This window comes from Diachasma alloeum, unplaced genomic scaffold (assembly GCF_001412515.2).
Source record: "Diachasma alloeum isolate Michigan unplaced genomic scaffold, Dall2.0 Dall_scaffold_00374, whole genome shotgun sequence".
NCBI lineage: Eukaryota > Metazoa > Arthropoda > Insecta > Hymenoptera > Braconidae > Diachasma > Diachasma alloeum.
Window position 1 is genome coordinate 288,886 of NW_021680513.1, and position 18,088 is coordinate 306,973.

Sequence of the window (18,088 nt, forward strand, 5' to 3'; positions counted from 1 at the left end):
AGGTGTCAATGTTTGAAGAAGAAGAGGAGCCCCTTCTATGATTTCTACAGCAGCGAATTAGTTAACCCTTTCACCCACCCCCTCACGGGGTGGATTGAGTAGTTCCACCGAAAAGGTTCTTTGTAACGCAAAACCGCGAATTAAATTGATTAACCTGCGAATTAAATAACCCTTCCATCACTTCGAGGGAAAAATCGGGAATTAATTAATCAAACCGCGAATTAAACCGCGACCCCGCGAATGAAACCGCGAAATTAATTAACTCTAACATCACTTCGAGGGAAGGAATTGCGAATGAATTAATCAAACCGCGAATCAAACCGCGAATTAAACCGCGAATTACACCACGACCCCCCCGAATTAATTAACCCTTTCATCACTTCGATGGAAGAAATTGCGAATTAATTAATCAAACCGCGAATTAAACCGCGACTCCGCGAATCAAACCGCGAATTAATTAACCCTTTCATCACTTCGTGGGGAACATCGCGAATTAATTAATCAAACCGCGAATTAAACCCCGAATTAATTAACCCTTTCTTCACTTCGAGGGAAAATCACGAATTAATTAATCAACCCGCGAATCAAACCGCGAATTGAACCGCGACCCCGCGAATTAATCAACCACCCACCCACCCACTTTCATCTGACCCCCCTACTGGGCCCCAACGACCAGGTCGACGCCAAAAACGTTGCCCCAGAACCCGTATTACTACACTACTCTCGCGGATGTGCGTGTGTATTCTCAGAGATAAAATATGCTCAATTAAATTTTTATTTATTTTATTAATGAATAATAATAATCATTTGCGTGTAAGTTTGATACTCCTCTAATACGTATTTACGGCATCATCATCCCTCCCTTCTGTACATTTGAGAAGGGCTGGCTGTTAATTGAATTGATTAACAACCAGCCCTTTGAATTTATTTTAATTATAGTATAATGATCCTTTTTCAAAATTGAAAATAATTATTAATAATGGTTGATAAAACTTAATTTGAATAGTATAATAATAGTTAATTAAACTATCCGAAAAACTTATTAAAATTAATGTCAGGAGTACCGGATCTGAATCGGATCATTTTCTCTTCAATTGACCCCGTTCAAATGCCAAATCGGAATTTGATGAAATTGAGGTCAGGCAGCCGACCTCAGGGTGAGATCGTGCCTACCTGATCAGAACTTGATCTGAATCATCCTGCAGTTTTTCGGACCCGATCTACTAGATAAAAACTTGGTCAGGTTCTCATCGGAAATCACCGGATCAGTCGAACCTTACAAAAATCTGATCAAGTTCTGATCGTGCTTCAGGTGGGCCTGAAGCAATTTCTACTCGGGTCACTTCCGTCTGTCCCCATGATCTTCAGATGAATACTAATCAAAGAAATACTCTACCGTTATGTGAAACTTTACTAAATGGGAGAATAATTTTCGCATCCATAGATGTGTTTTTTTACTGAGAAAATCGTAAGATATCCAATAAAAACTAGTATTTTTAGTGAATTACATTTCGCTCCACGATTACCATTCGTATCCCTAGTAGAAAATCAAAGTCGATATACTGTCGCCCCGGATGTTTCTGGGCAACATTACGTGTCGGGATGAACCATAAGAACGTCTAGGCGAGCTCGCCTCCCTATGTGCGGGCGAGTCGGTGGGCAATTTTGTGATTACGAATGCAGTTCAGAAACTACTTTCGGTTGATGAGTTAGAAATAAAAAATTGATAAAAATGAGCAAAAATGTAAACAAAATTGAGGTGAGTGACGATGGGTAAGATCTGACTTATAACTATAAACAAATACCCAATGCCTCATTTGACAGGTCGCCATAGCTTTGAAAAAAACTCATTTGTTTAATGACTTATTTATTGTTTTAATTGTTAAGTTGTAAAAAACGTTTTACACTAATTTATCAATCAGATGAGAAAAGTCAGAGAAAGAAAAACAGAAATTCCTATGACTGCTTCGCACCGTATTCAGCTTTTGAAACGATTTGTCAAGATTCTCTCTTAAAATCATTTGTATTGGAAATAAAGAGATAATTTGGATGCACCACTGCACGGATGTTTTCCTCCATTCCCAGATGAACAAACTCTCCCATTGTCTTTTCGTCTGTATCTGAAATATTTTAAATCTGGTAATCAACTGATGATGTACCCAAAAAAGTACTTGCTATCACTGGCACATATGGTGAATGTTTCTTTTTTAAAATTTTTAGTAACTCTCCCACATGCACATCAAGGGTTTTCTAACGAATCGTCCACAAACGAAGATCATTAATAACTTCATCATCATGCACTTCCATTATTGATAATTACCAGATACCCTTCACTTAGTCCATAACCGCTCCCCTATCTCCACGTAACTGAACAAAAAAAAAATAGGGCCTGACGAAAGCTCGCCCCCATGCGTTCGAAAGAGCGAAGTTTGACGTAAGCGGGCGAGCTCGCCCCGGAGTATTCTACAAACCAAAGTTCGATACACACGAGCGACGCTCGCCCTGGTGCGTCCAATCACTGTCGCCCCGACAGGCAAAGTCGCCCCACCAGCCAAATTTTCTACTAGGGATAGTAAAATTTGTCACGATGACGATGGGGTTTTCTAAGTAATTTTTGTCCAATTTTTCTCTCCGTGTGCATGAAGAAAACAGTTGCGGAAATATTACCAGTCATGCAGGAAATGAGGTATCTAATCGTAATCTTAGCTCCCCGGGGAGTAATTTTGTTACTTGACGAATCGTGAGATTGTCTTAACGCAAAGTATTTTTCATTAAAGTACATTTCGCTCCACAATTATATTTCGAACAGTAAAATTGGCCGCGATTTTCTAGATAACTTTTCAACTTTTCTCTCCATACGACTGGCAGTTTTTATTATAGCAAACGCTCGGAAAATACCGAAGATAATGTGGAAAAATCGGAACGTCGAGTTTGTTATACATAATGACAATGGTTTAGTGTCGTTGCGTGCTCAACGTAACGAGCAACTTATCTACTTGACCACGGCGATTGCGATGACTCGGGCGATCGAACAATTTTCCTCGTTCATTTTATTCTTAGTGTAGTTTTAGTGGAGTTTTTTGCTAACACTGCAATCGATAGTTTTCCACACTTTCTAATATTGGTTAGAAATAATGTGGAATGGTGTGAAACGTGAAAATACAAAATTCGGAGACCATTAATAGCAAAATTAGCGCGGAAATTGAGCCATCTGTCTCCTCTTTTTCAAGACGTGTGTGTCCCCGAATTTAAGTCACTCTTAGTGTCTGAAATTAAAGCATTAAAGCACATGTTTTTCAGACATTCCAGATGTCTTACTCGAGGTTTTTTTGTTTTAAATTTATGACGTCCCATTTGCTTTTTCAAATACTTCATTCATTTTTACTCAATGCTCGACCATATTACATGAGAAAAGCCAATCATTTTCCCCACTGATAATTTTCGTTATGTTCAAAATAGCGGTTATGAAGCAGAATTTGAAGGGAATTAGGAATATAAGGGTAAATGAATTTTTGTGTAATAATATTCAAGCTATTATATTAAGATCTTAATGGGGTTAATGTTTTACCATAGTGCTACCGTCATAAGTCTCTGAGGACTCTTCAAATGTCTTGAATTACGGCAAAAAAAAGTTTTAAATTCGGTGACTTGTATTTTAAGACATTATGAACACATCTTATCTATCAAACGTCCTGTTCTTACGAATGTGCGAAAAATGGCCGAAGAAAAAATAGCCGATGGGTAGTAACACGAGTTGTGAAGGTCACGCGACAAATTGACCAATCATTTTCGGGCATTTTTTTCACCTACCTGTTCTTACAGAGAAAAAACGTCGTATTTTAAGATAGGAAGTCAGCCGATAAATGACAAGTTTTACAGTGCATGTGTTATGCATGTCCGGGTGTTTACTGGCACCCTTTCAGAGGTCAACTTTTCGTAGCACTTTTCAAGTTTAGACAAGTCTGAATTTTTAGTGTCAAATCCCGGAAATTTTTATCATGTTTAATTTTCACTGAATTTTTAGGAAATCTTGTCACTGAAAAATCAAATATTCCATTGTTTATCTGTTCGAATGATGTGAACATCAATAAAAAAAATTATTTTTCAGTTAAATTTTCCCGTAAAAATTTGGAAAAATTGAAAATTCAGGGAAAAAGTGAAAATTCATGTCATTTTGTTTCTGAGCTCCCGATGGCCTGGCGCAGTGGGTAACGTCATTGCTTCACGTGCGCAAGGTTCCGAGTTCAAATCCTGGTCGGGTAGAATGGTGAGACCTAACCATGTTAAAGTCTTGATCATCATCGCGATATACTCAATCGAGTCCAAGCGATGTAAAATAATAAAAAATTTTTTCTGAATATTTATGTTCTACTGAGAATTTAATCAAATTGTGAAACTTGCATTTCACTGTCACTGAAAACTTATGAATTTCATTGAATTCTACCTACAATTAGAAATTTCGAAACCATTTCCTCCTAAATCGAATTCAATATCACTTTCATGAGAATTACTACCATATTTTCCGGAAAATTTCGAAAGTTTTCTAATAGTGTGCAGACTAGATACATTTATATAGGTGATCGGAGAGGATTCTTATTGGAAATTACGAAAAAATGTGAGGCAAAGAATAAATTTTTCCTTCTGTAACGTAATTTCTCACAAATGAAAAATAAAATTAAGAATTGGAATTATCCAAGTCATTTGAATCATTTTATTTTTTAAAAATATTCATCTCAATGTCTTCTATGTCAATGAATCAAGATATGTACACTCGTTCATTCATGTATCAATAGTTAAGAAAGAGCAACCACACTTCTAACATCTATACGTGGAGAGAGATGAGAAAAAATTATTCAAACAATCTTGGCAAGTTTTACTATCGAAAAGATAATCAGGGAGCAAAATGTAATTTGATAAAAAAAAAATATCATTACCATTCGTTATCATACGGTAGTGAGATTTGGGGCCTTCGTCACCTTGAGCACATAGATGCCATTCAATGTGGCTTTTATAAAAAAAATACTCTTCCTCCCGGCTTATACTCGCCACTATGCTGTGCGTCTTGAGATCGACGGCGACCCTATATCTCGTGACATCTTGAATAGATCTCTGAGCTGGATTGGTAAGCTCTTGGCTATGGAAAATTCTAGGCTTCCAAAACTTTGCTATAACTGATTACTAACTCCCGCCAATGGCCTACGCAATGCTTTAAAATATGACTGGTGTTCTCATGTAAATAATTTGATTATAAAATATTACCCTCCTGGTATTCAGGGATTACGTTCCGACGAGGAACTGTCAAATGTATACGTTTCAATTCTGGATGATTACACAATCGACAAATATAATTGAGACTGCGAACGAAATGTGATTCTTCACTTCATCTCTTTTCACACCTCGAATTGCTTCCAGGAAACGAGAAGTATCTGAATTTAGGCCTTCCAATAGAAATCGTAAGATTTCTTTCTCAATATCCACTTCTTAATCCAATAAAAGCTAGAATAAGTATGAAAACCGGGATCATTACATTCAACAATGATGAATGAATCTCGTTTGAACCCTCGAAGAGAGCACACGTGTTTATACACAGAGTGTTCCCGGTGACGATAGAATGTTGATTCGTCAACATTCTATTAGTTCATTCAACGAGTTCTATTTCAAATTCAAATTACAAGTATCTACAATAAGTGTCAGTGCATACATTCGATACTTAGATTAAAAAACCCTTCAGGGGGTAAACTGATGTAGTCCGTAAATGTTTGGAGGCAAAGATTTTGCGGGGGCATAATGGCCGCATCAACACAGTCACGTAATTTCCATAGCCAGAAAGAGAATAAGAGCTATTCTAATGTCACCAAACCAAGACCAACGAAAGAAGACGTTATCATAATAAATTATGTTCAAGAATCAAAGCTAGAAGACTACATGTGGGCACTGAAAGACCTTTTGAAAAATGAAAAACAAATGAGGTATATATCACGTATTTCACGCAATCGAGTCTGTTGTTACTTACAAAATAAGGAACTGGTCGCTGACCTTCTTCACTCTGGTGAGTCTATTAAAATTAAAGGACAGAACGTTGAACTCAGACCCTTAGTACCCCAAAACAGAAAAGTTATAATCTCCAATGCCCGTCCGGAAATTCCGGACAAACTCTTGGAAGATGAGTTAGACAAGGCTTTAGTACATCGCAAATCTGCAATAACGGAACTCAGAGCTAGTGCAACCAATCACATTTTTTCACATATTAACAGCTTTCGAAGACAAATTTTCGTAGACCCAGAAGACATTGAAAAGGTCCCGGGCGTAATTTCAATCACGTTTGAGGGTTCAAAATATTTTGTTTATTTTTCCTCAAAGAAAATCTCTTGTTTCACATGTTGTGGTGAAGGCCACATTGCTATTAATTGCCAAGAAAATACAAATACTCAAAATATTCAAGATAACACAGACTTAGAACTCGACGATAATTTGACTCAGACACATGACATGGATGTAGAACAAGAAATTCCCTCTACTAATCCCCTCACGCCTCTACCTTACGATAATAACAAGGCCCAAGCCGTGGGAAATTCTGAATCTCTCGATACACCAACTAAAACTACTGTCAAACAAAAATCCAAGCGGGCACTCTCTAGCACGACTGAAGGAGAGAGCTCTCACTCTCTTGAAAACAACAGGTGGGCCAGTCTCAGAGAGTTATCCTCAGACTGCGAATCTGAATCGAGTAGGAAATCAACATCAGACGAGGCCAAAAAGCCAGCATCTAAGAAAAAGAAAATTGACAATCATTAATCCGCTACTCCCCCCCAAACATTAAATTGGGAAAAGACCGACAATTACATTAAGGAATCGACTAAACAATACCCACTAGATCGTAAAAGAATCGAGAATCTCTTCGAAGCATTTAAAGGAGTACCCATCAATATAGAAACGGCGTTAGAGTACAGTGGGAATGTTTCAGGGATGATAGAAATGCTAGACGATATTCATCAAACATTGCCGAGCTCAGGGATGAAAAAAAGATGCATGCGACTCCTAAAAAAACTCAAAGAATACAAGGACACTAAAGAAAGCGAGCAGGTGTCAGGGATGAAGGGGGGAGAGGCGACTGTGGGGTCTACTGACCCTGAGCAGTTGATAAATTCTCAATAAGAGAATATAATTTAAAACTAAATCCTCGCCCTGCCTGTTTCCACTAGTACACGTAATAACAGTACATAATATTATCTCCTCAACCATTCAATAGTAAACCCGCGGCTATGACAGATCAGACTAACACTGAAAATGTAACCAAAGACCTTAAGATACTACTCTGGAATGTGAGATCTTTAAGACGTATAAAAGAAGAAATTCCGAAATTTTTAGAGAATCTGCCTTGAGACACGCCTAGATCCTGTTTGCAATCCTCCAAGCCAATATCGTTATCCTGGTTTCATCACATATCGAAAAGACAGAAACAATGCAGGAGGAGGCATTGCAATTTTCATCAGGAATAATTTAGCATACACAGAAATAACCAATTTAATCATCCCAGATGATCGAATTGAAATGTGCTCTCTAAAATTCAACAAAGTCCAACCGGAATTTACGCTATTAGTTTGCTACCGCCCTCCAGGATTTACTCTCTCCCAAGATAAGTGGGATGAATTAGTGTCCAATCTAGACAGTCATTCAAATGCTTTTTTGATGGGAGACTTTAATTCCCATCATACCAGCTGGAACTGCCGTAGAACAAGAACCAATGGCGCGAGATTCTCAAAAGCTCTCACAGAGAAAGATTTATTCATCCACAACACTGAAACTCTCTCTCATCTAGATGCACACAATCTAACCAGATCAAACATCGATCTCATTATCTCAAACATAGAAATAGCCGACAAAATAAATTGCAAAATAGGGGATGAGCTAATGGGATCCGATCATTTTCCACTCAATGTCAATTTGCAAGTAGAGAGGAATTTTTACCAGAAAAAAACCTTCAAACTCTACACAATAAAAACAGACTGGAACGAATTCACAGAATATCTTGAAAATACGTATGATAAATTTCTTGACTGGGAATATGATAATGCTTCTTCTACCAAAAAATACGAAATATACACTGAAAATATTAGAAATGCAATCATGTACTCTACTCCAGGTAAAATTAAAAATAAGAAAAGACAGAACAGCGTGAACTACCAAGCAAAAAGCAAGAAACAACAACAAAAACAATCAAAAAAATTATCTAATCCTCTGGGGTGGTGGGATGCAGAGTGTGATAGATTGAAAAGAAAGAGAAGAGCTGCATTTAAAAAATGGAATTTTACGAACAATCTGGAAGATCGCATTGAATATAATAAATCAGTAGCAATAGCGAAAAAAACATTTTAAAAAAAGAAGCAAGAATACTTCATAAAATTCGCTGAATCGCTAGATAGTAGAACAAATATAAAATATGTTTGGAATAAATGTCGAGTTCTAGCCACTAAATGGGTCAAAACTGGCGACAGCTTTCCCACTGAAAATCTACAGTGGATGAATAGAATTGAAGCTGCAATGGACAAACTCAGCCCACCTTTCGTAGCTACTAATCCGAAGTGGATACCTACATGTAACGATAACCAATTCTTATCCGAAGGATTTGATTACACTGAATTTAATGTTGCTTTAGAATCTAGAAAAACAAAGAGCTCTCCAGGGTCAGATGGTATAGATTATGTCATTCTTAAAAAATTATCGCATAAGTACAAACTTATCTTGTTAGATATATTCAACGAATTATACATGAGAGGGGAATTTCCAGAGACGTGGAGGAAGCATTTCATTCACTTTATACCGAAACAAGGAGGAGAAAGTTTGAGACCCATTGCCTTGACATCCTGTATATGCAAGCTATTTGAAACAATGGTCAAAAATAGACTTGATTGGTGGGTTGAGCATAAAGAAATTATGAAGTGCTCTCAGACAGGATTCAAAATGGGAGTTTCATGTACAAACAATTTAACTAACATTACCATGACAATCAGTCAAGGATTCTCCAGGCAAGAAGACACACTCGCAGCGTTCCTTGATATCCGTGGAGCATTTGACAATATCAATTGCGACATGTTATTGGAAAAACTCGCCAGGATGGACTGCCCGCTGAATTTTCTCCAATTCATCAAATTTATAATGCACCAACGAGAAGTATCATGCGCCCTAACAAGCCAAAATCGGTACCTTTGCAAAGGAGTTCCACAGGGAGGCATATTAAGCCCTCTCCTATATTCGATTTACGTATTAGATATCACAGAAAATATTCCTACAGATGTTGTAGTTTCCCACTATTTGCTGACGACACGGCTGTATACATTAGAGGGAAAAACGTAGATCAGAACACCATCAAAATAGAAAGAGCTATTGAAACCCTCAAGAAAAATTTATACGAAATAGGTCTAGAACTTGCCCCACAAAAAACAAAACTGGTACATTTCACACTCAAACGAAAAATAAAACCAGGAGACACAATAATAACGATTGAAAAATTTATAATTAAATCCTCAGAGTCAGCTCGGTTTCTTGGAGTTATCCTTGATTACAAATTGTTATTGAGACTGCACGTAGAATACATAGAGAGAAGAGCGTTTAAAGCTCTCAATCTTATTAAATTTTTGAGGGGAACTTGGTGGGGAAGTAACCCGACTACGCTACTCCTTCTGTAGAAAGGCTATGTAAGATCGATAATAGAATACGCACTAGGAATCTATTATCCTACCACGAAAAAATTGGGAAACATCCTCGATAAAGTCCAAAAATACAGGATACAGACGCAGTACACCAACGAACGTCATTAACGCTGAAGTTAGACTCCCGAGCATTAAAGAGAGAGCTAAATTTTTAACGAAAAATTATTACATTAAAGTATTAGCTAACGAAAAACTCCAATTCCACAAGACGCTCACGGAATTTATAAATCATAGCCCACTCATCAGAAAAAGACAGAACCGACTGTTGTTCAAATGTGCAAGGGAAATGAGACCATTACTGGATCAAGAAGAATCGAAACCGCACTTTAGCATATACCAACACAGTTACAAGGATGTTCTCACTGAGATTCCATTCGATTCAGAGATCGGGAAAGATATAAAAGAAACGGGAAAACCAGAAATCATCGAACAGGCCATCAGGGAAGAAAACAATGATATCTACGAGATATACACAGATAGAAGTAAGGTCAACGGTGCTAATTGTGTTGGATGCGCTTGCTACTGCCCACAGTTGGACATTAGAATTACCAAAAGTATAAACGTTAAATCATCGGTGTACACTACAGAGTGCATAGCGCTGAATGAAGCGATGAATCTAGCTCTTCAGCACACTGATAAAAATATATGCATCTTCACGGATTGCCTCAGTGCATTGCAAGCTCTCAGTCGGGAAAAATTGGCAATTAAAGACAATGACTACCTGCTACAAATTCGAAAGAAATACAACGAATATAAGAATTTAGCGGATTTAACTCGTGAACTTAAATTTTACTGGATCCCCTCTCATATCGGTATCCCCGGAAACGACGAAGTCGATAAATTAGCGAAATCAGCCACAGAAGTGAGCAGACCTGAAATCAATTCTATTCCTTTCACAGACTTTAAAGAAGGATNTGATAAAAATATATGCATCTTCACGGATTGCCTCAGTGCATTGCAAGCTCTCAGTCGGGAAAAATTGGCAATTAAAGACAATGACTACCTGCTACAAATTCGAAAGAAATACAACGAATATAAGAATTTAGCGGATTTAACTCGTGAACTTAAATTTTACTGGATCCCCTCTCATATCGGTATCCCCGGAAACGACGAAGTCGATAAATTAGCGAAATCATCTACAGAAGCGAGCAGACCTGAGATCAATTCTATTTCTTTCACAGACTTTAAAGAAGGATTTAAATTAGCATCAATGAAAAATACGACTGAACAATTATGAGAACAAGGAGCACTGAAGGGTAAAATTTACTTTGATAACTTCTTCAAAAATTCATCCAAACCCTGGTTTCATGGCCTCAAAGAACTGAATCGACATACAATCGTATGGGTAAATCGATTGAGAGCCAATCATTATAACTTGAAATCATCATTGGCTCGGATAGGCATTATAACAGATCCCACATGTGAATGTGGACATGCAGAGGAAGACATCGATCATATAGTATGGCAATGCCCAAGGTTCGACGAGCAGAGGACAAAAATGAGGAAAAAAATTGTGAAACACTGTCAATTTCCCTGTAAAATGTCAAATATTGTGTGTATTCTGAATCCAATAGTCATCAAATCCATTGATAATTTTCTAATAGAATGTAAATTGAAAATATAATTATATCTAAGAATTTACAACTTATATATGTAGAACATATGTAAATATATAATTTGTAAATACTATTCAACAGCTAATAGACCTCGTATTGAGGTCTCCAATGCTTAAAAAAAAAAAAAAAAACTGATGAATACTGTTCTAAATGCCTCTCACCGACCGATAATAATATAGCTCATTTTTCCTAGAGTGTGCGAAATTCCAGGAGGAAAGATGTAAATTAATCTCGAAGATCTCGCGAAGACTGGACACTATTGAATCACTGCTTAATTTACTGAACTCAAAATTGAAAGCCTAAGTTATTGCGATTCACAACTGTTTTTACGATTCCGCAAAAATTATATTAAGCAACTATTAACTTTAGTTTGTTAAAAATTAATATAATGGAGAAAAATAATGAAAGAAATTTATGGGAACGAATGGCGCAAGATACGTACTTGATAACAACCGCACAAAGAGAAACCGCACTGAAACTTTTGTAAATAACTTTTGTATATTAAACAATTTTAGGCTGTTGACTCGACTTGCCTTTGTACGGATGTAATTCTAAACAAAGTAAATAAATTCATACAATATTATTACCATTCGTTCAGTGAAAAAAATTACGTTTCTCTGTAGTGTAAAATGTAAAAAAACTGCGCCAAGAAAAATTTTTGTTTGGTTCTTACTGAGAAGTAGAAATTTTTGAAAAATACTAAGAAATGAAAAAGGAAGCCAAGTCAGCAATGTCAAATGAATGGACATAGTGCACAATCAGATATCTATGAGAAAAATAGTTTCAAATCGAATAAGGATTTTAAAAAATCCTTGATGAAATGAACAATTAGTAGAAAGAAGACCAACGTCCGTGGCGCGGATCAGAAGATGGAGGATTAGATTGATACTGTACAGTGAGTTGAAAAATTCTGCGCCAAAAACGTTGGTCCTTGTTCTACTAATTTTTTATTTCACGAAGAATTTTTTAAAATCCTTATTCGATTTGAAACTATTTTTCTCATAGAAATCTGATTGGGCACTATGTTCGTTCATTCGGCATTGCTGATTTGAGTTTCTTTCTCATTTCTTTGTATTTTTCAAAAATTTCTACTTGCCAGTAGGAACCAAACAAAACTTTTTCATGCCCCAGGTTCTTTTACAAAAACATTCGCTTTTGTTTTTTTAGGGAGATTTCATAATTTTTTTCAAAATAGGCAAGGAATCGTTTTTATATCCTGTAATTTTTTTTTGGCTCATTCATTTTTCACACAATAGATCATCTTTCCAATCGACAATCGAAACAAAACAAATAGTTTTACTCCACAGTCATCATTTCCATTGACTTTTAATTATTTATTCAAGATTTTCCGACTTGATTTGTTGCCGCGAGAATTTATTTATGTACGGAACTCAATTGAAAAATATCTGTGGAATTCAGCATTCATGCACCAAATTCAATTTGTAAATTCCTGGGTTCCCTCCTTGGTGCGTATGGTTGTATTGGACTGCTACCAATGCCGTAACAAAAAATGATAGGAGATATGCGCGTATTTTTGCAAATATTTCTTTGAACAAAAAAATGGACATATCAATGAGAAGCTTATGGCCGATTTATACAATGTAACTAAGAGTATTTTTACGTCACGTTTGTATTTTATGTAATAGATATGATTCGCAGGTAGTGGAGATAGTTGCTTCGTGTATAGATACATGGCAGCGATTCGCCTGCTGTTTTGTACATCCAGAAATAAAACATTTCTTGGCCGATACGCGACCGCGTATCTCGATTTCCCGCTGCTGTATAGTATTTTTTGTAGGAATTTGTGAGAATGATTCGAATGATGTGGGAACTAACGAAAGAGAACATTCACTATGAATAGTTTCTAAATTACTTTTCACAAATATCTCGGAAACTATTCAACCCATTTCAATTTTTTTTTCAAAATATTGGTCTCGATGTCTTCTATCTCAATCAATCAAAATATGTATAGCCGTTCATACAAAGTTTGGAAATATTTTCATTGTTCAGTTTTCCGCTCAAAATTTTTGTACGCGCATACTTAACTTTAACTTACGCAACAAAATGAGATATTAAGGGAAAGTTCACCTCGGGTAAATAGTAGTATATTAGTTAATATTTAGTTAATATAGTATTATTAGTTAATAGTATATTAGTTGTTAGTTTTTCCATAACGACAGCCCGCACATTTTCCGTTTTTAAGGAGAACATTTTTCAAGTAGTATTTTTCGTATTATTTTTCCTCAGAGATGTGATTCTGTACATCAAAATTGTCTCCGGTCACTCGAAATTAAAGATTTGAATTGTTTATGACCGAAAATTCCACTGCGAAAGAATCGCCAACATATAAATTTAGTAAATGGCTTTTTGAATATGATCCCTAATTTTCGCTACTTAATTATGAAAAATGGGGGAGAAGATGCCTTTTTATTTTCCTTAAGTTGAATTTGCGGTTACAAAAAATGCAAAATCAATTGATAAAACTAACTTTGGGCAGTTGAAGATAAATTTGACCTACGGAATCGGATTCTGCTGAAAATTTATGCGAATTTATTTAGCCTATAAGAACCCATTGAAGTACCAAAACAGTTATTTAAAGACCTGTCATTAATTTGTTGATGGTAAAAAAGAAAAACACTCCTAAGTAGAAAATCTCCAGTTGCAGATGCACATGCTCGCTGTCATCTACTGGTTTTCCTTCGACGTAGAGTCAAAAAGAGCTAGAACTCAAATTTCACGATTCCTTGACTCTTTCAGTAATTTTTCCTCAACTTTTTTCCCCATGCAGTCACATGCTTGCGGTTCCATGGTTATTTTTTTCATTGAAAAACTTTTCATGAGTGAGATGTTGCAGTTGCATGCGATAATAATGTCCCGCGTGGGTCATATATTTCATTTGATTATAGATTCGGTTATTGGAGAATCAATATGAAGTACCTGTGGATTGCATTTTTGATTGCGGCCGTTGCTGCACAGGCGCTAGGCAAGCATGTCTCTGAAGAATGTAAGTTGTTTATTTTTATGATGGAGTTGTTTTTATTGACCATTCTAGTAGCAAATTATAAACGTGTTAAACTCATAAGTGAACCATTCACGCAAGATTGGATATCAAATTATCGTGATGAAGAGTGAGTTCAGGGAAAAAAGTCAAGACATTTTTTGGGACGTTACTTTTTTTCTTTCCTGGGAAGTTACTTGTTTTCTAAATGGACAAGATAGTTTGGTAATAGTATATTGTGTTACTAGTGCGTAAAGTACCACTTTTTCGCACGCACGTGTAACACATCCTATTTTTTGTGATACCTGCCGAGTTGACTGTTCGGAACGATAGTGGGGGTAATGTGGTTGGTTTTGTCATAAGTGCGTAAAGTTCAAGAGCTTGCGTAAAGTGAATTTCGAGTGCGTAAAACTCCGCTTTACGCACGTGGATTCACTTTACGCACACCCTGCGGAAACCAACCGCATTACACAGGAATCACAAAAAAAATTGTTCCATTATTCATTAGAAGTGTATCGTGGATTATCTTTTCCTCATCTGTGCCCCGAAAACTTGAAAAAATTGAATGTTGAATAGAAATTCTATATGAGGTATTCCACATCAAATGAGTCAATCGCTGACCCTCACCCTCTTGGAAATTAATGGCGATTTTTTCTACGATCGGAGAGATTGAAAAACTATCTCTCAAATTTTTTCAGATTTTTTCGGCAGCCCAGTTCGGAGATGTGATTTTTTTCACATTTTTCCGTTTTTTCCAATAACTCGAGTTCTATTTTTTTCGATTCCTAGATGCTCATAATAACGAATTTTAGAAAAAAAAAGTTGAAAAATTTGAGTTGAATTTTGAAAATTACATCACGGTTGATGTTCAAAATTTTTCTTTCAGTAATTCTCATAATCAAAACAAGTATTTTGAGCTGTCATTCAAGTTGGGCATCCTCCTGGATCTGTTATTTTTAATTTTTTCTTTTGGAAATTTCGCAAATTTGGTCAAAACACCACAAAACGACTGCGACTATGTATCGAAAAAATATGTAATATATAGGTATACAATCAAATTCACTTCATACTGTCTATAATCAAAGTCAATCAACGCCATTTTGAGGTGTTGCGACCGAATTTACGGAATTTCGAAACGAAAAAATTGAAAATAAAATAGATCCAGGACGATGCCCAACTTATATCATGGCTCAAAATACTTGTTTTGATTATAAGAATTACGGAAAAAAAAATGAAACAAATCATCCGTGACGTAATTTGCAAAATTCTAGTTTTTAAACTTTTTTATTTGAAAAGTCGTTATTATGCGCATCTAGAGATCGAAAAAAAAATTTCACTGAAAATATTCTTATAGACAGTAAAAAATGAAAAATTTGGACGCTTAATAAATCAAAATCGGATGGATAGAACTCGAGTTATTGAAAAAAACCGAAAAAACGAAACAAAAATCACATCTCCGAACTGGGCTGCCGAAAAAATCTGAAAAAATTTGAGATTTATTTTTTATTTATTTATTGTATCTGTAGTGCATTTGCACATATACTAGGGGGTAGGCACCAGTCCTTTAATAGTATTATATATTTATAAATTTACATCTAAAAACATCAAGATAGAGCAATACAAAGAATCGCCAAGGCAATCAGACATGATAAATTGGAGTTCATATGGATAAAATCAAAGTGTGAGATTAGGATGCCGCCTTTAGAACTATCGCTCTGGAGATATCGTTGAAGAGCCTGATGGTCTTTTCGTCCGAGGTGAGCGTCAGCATATGGATCGGGTGTTGGTTCGTGAGACAGTACTTCTCTTTCAGATGTTCTAGAGCTATGCAGCCAGAAAGCAGATGGAAGATATCGTCCATCTCTCCTGTGCCGCATAGAGAGCATGTGGCTGTTGCGTCCAATAGCACTCGGTTGTTCTTCCAGCATAGTCTTGGGTTTTGATTGTTTATTAACCTCAGTTGGTAGATGATTCCCAGCTGTCTGGAGTTGACATTATGAGACAGGTATGCATTTGAGTCGGGAATGATGTTGAATAGTGCCAGGTAGTAAGGGCAGGCAGACGAAGCCGCAGCGCTTGATAGGTCGTCCCTTTTTATGGATGTTGAGAGTGCGGCGATGATATCTGCTTTGTATTCTTCGATGATGTTTGGGTTTTGAGAATCGAAGACGTGCCCGTATCCCAGGGCGGCTAGGTCTTCGTGGAGCCTGGACACCCAATTGAGGGAGAGGTTTGATGGGTTCAGAATGTGTTTGTTGAGGAGTTTCTGGTAGCACATATAAGGCAATCTTCGGGCGGACATCCTCAGGAGTTTGATGAGCCAGTTGATCTTACGTTTTAGGACTTCAATTTTGAGCATGGATCGGTTGAGCTCCAGACGGATCACATAGTGCGGTGTTGATCTAGATAGACCGAGGATGTTCTTGAAATATTGAGACTGCACGGATTCACTCAGGTCGCTGTAGTTGTCAGCCCAAATCTCTGCACCGTATAACAGGGTTGTTGCCACAATCGAATCGAAGAGTTTGGATGACGGATGTATCGTGTTCGGTTTAGTTGAGACCAGAAGCTGTCTGGAGGATCCTATCGCTTTATTTGCTTTTGAAATACGGTCTCTTGCTGCTGAGATGAAACTCCCAGTACTGGTAAATACTATTCCAAGGTATGTGTACCTGTCAGTGATGTGAATGGGAGATTTACCGAACCTGAAAGATGGAGCTGTTCTGCAACGAGGACTTCTATGCATGATCAACACCTGGGTTTTTTGAACGTTGACTGTTAATTCAAGGGACTCGCAGACCGCTGGGAGAGCGTTGAGGAGTCTCTGCATCGTAACCGGTGTCTCAGCGAAGAAGATGAGGTCGTCTGCAAAACCCAGCATTAGAATGTCCAGTGAGCCTCCAAGACACACTCCCGAAATTCCCACTTCTCTGAGTTTAATCTCAATGTCACTCAGATAGAAAAAATTTGAGATATAGTTTTTTAACCTCCCCAATCGTAGAAAAAATCGCCATCAATTTCCAAGATGGTTAGGGTCAGCGGTTGACTCATTTGGCATGGAATACCTCATATTTAAAGATCAAAGTTCATTCTCTCTTGAGAAATTTTGCACCGATAATAGTGAAATTTATTGTGGTGTAATCATTGCTGCACGAGAAGAAAGTGATTTTTTTAATTTCAGTACAGTAAGTTTTACCCGGAGAAAAAAAAATACAAGGAAAATTATGGTCGAGCACGGTAAAATGGGTTCATCACTGAATCATGCCGGGAATCGACTTGTTTCATGTCGAATTGACGGCATGAATCAAGTCGGACTCGGGCAGATTCAAGTCGATTTTTCGGTTTGATTCAGACCGAATTTTCCGTTTGATTCAGACTGAATTTTCGGTTTGATTCGGACCGAATTTCCGGTTTGATTCAGACCGAATTTTAGGTTTGATTCAAGCCGATGTTTGGGTTTGTTGGGTTTGATGCAAACTGATTTGTCTTCACATTTGGGGATGTACTGAATTCTTGATGTACTCCCGCAGTCGATTTAGCTCGTCGGTGAGTTTTTCATATCTCCTAAACTAAGGGAGATAGCGAATTTTTACGAAAAAACGGGGGGGTTCTCAATTTTTTTTTCAATTTGTCCAAGTTAAAAATTTTCAAAATTTCGGAAATTTTTAAAATTAATGAGAAATTTCTTGAAATTTTTGAAATTTTCTAAATTGGAAAATATGAGAACCCCCCGCCCCCCACTCTTTCAGTAAAAATTCGCTATC

The 18,088-nt window shown here is 36.8% G+C and overlaps 1 protein-coding gene across 1 annotated transcript in view; it reads left to right on the top strand.

Moving 5' to 3' along the window:
* The window catches only part of LOC107041736, a 49,973-nt gene that overhangs the window by 19,295 nt on the left and 12,590 nt on the right, over positions 1 to 18,088 (top strand). Inside the window, exon 2 of the mRNA XM_015262447.1 lies at positions 14,233 to 14,330. Within this exon, the coding sequence (XP_015117933.1) occupies positions 14,233 to 14,330 (98 nt within the window). The remainder of the gene's footprint in view (positions 1 to 14,232; positions 14,331 to 18,088) is intronic.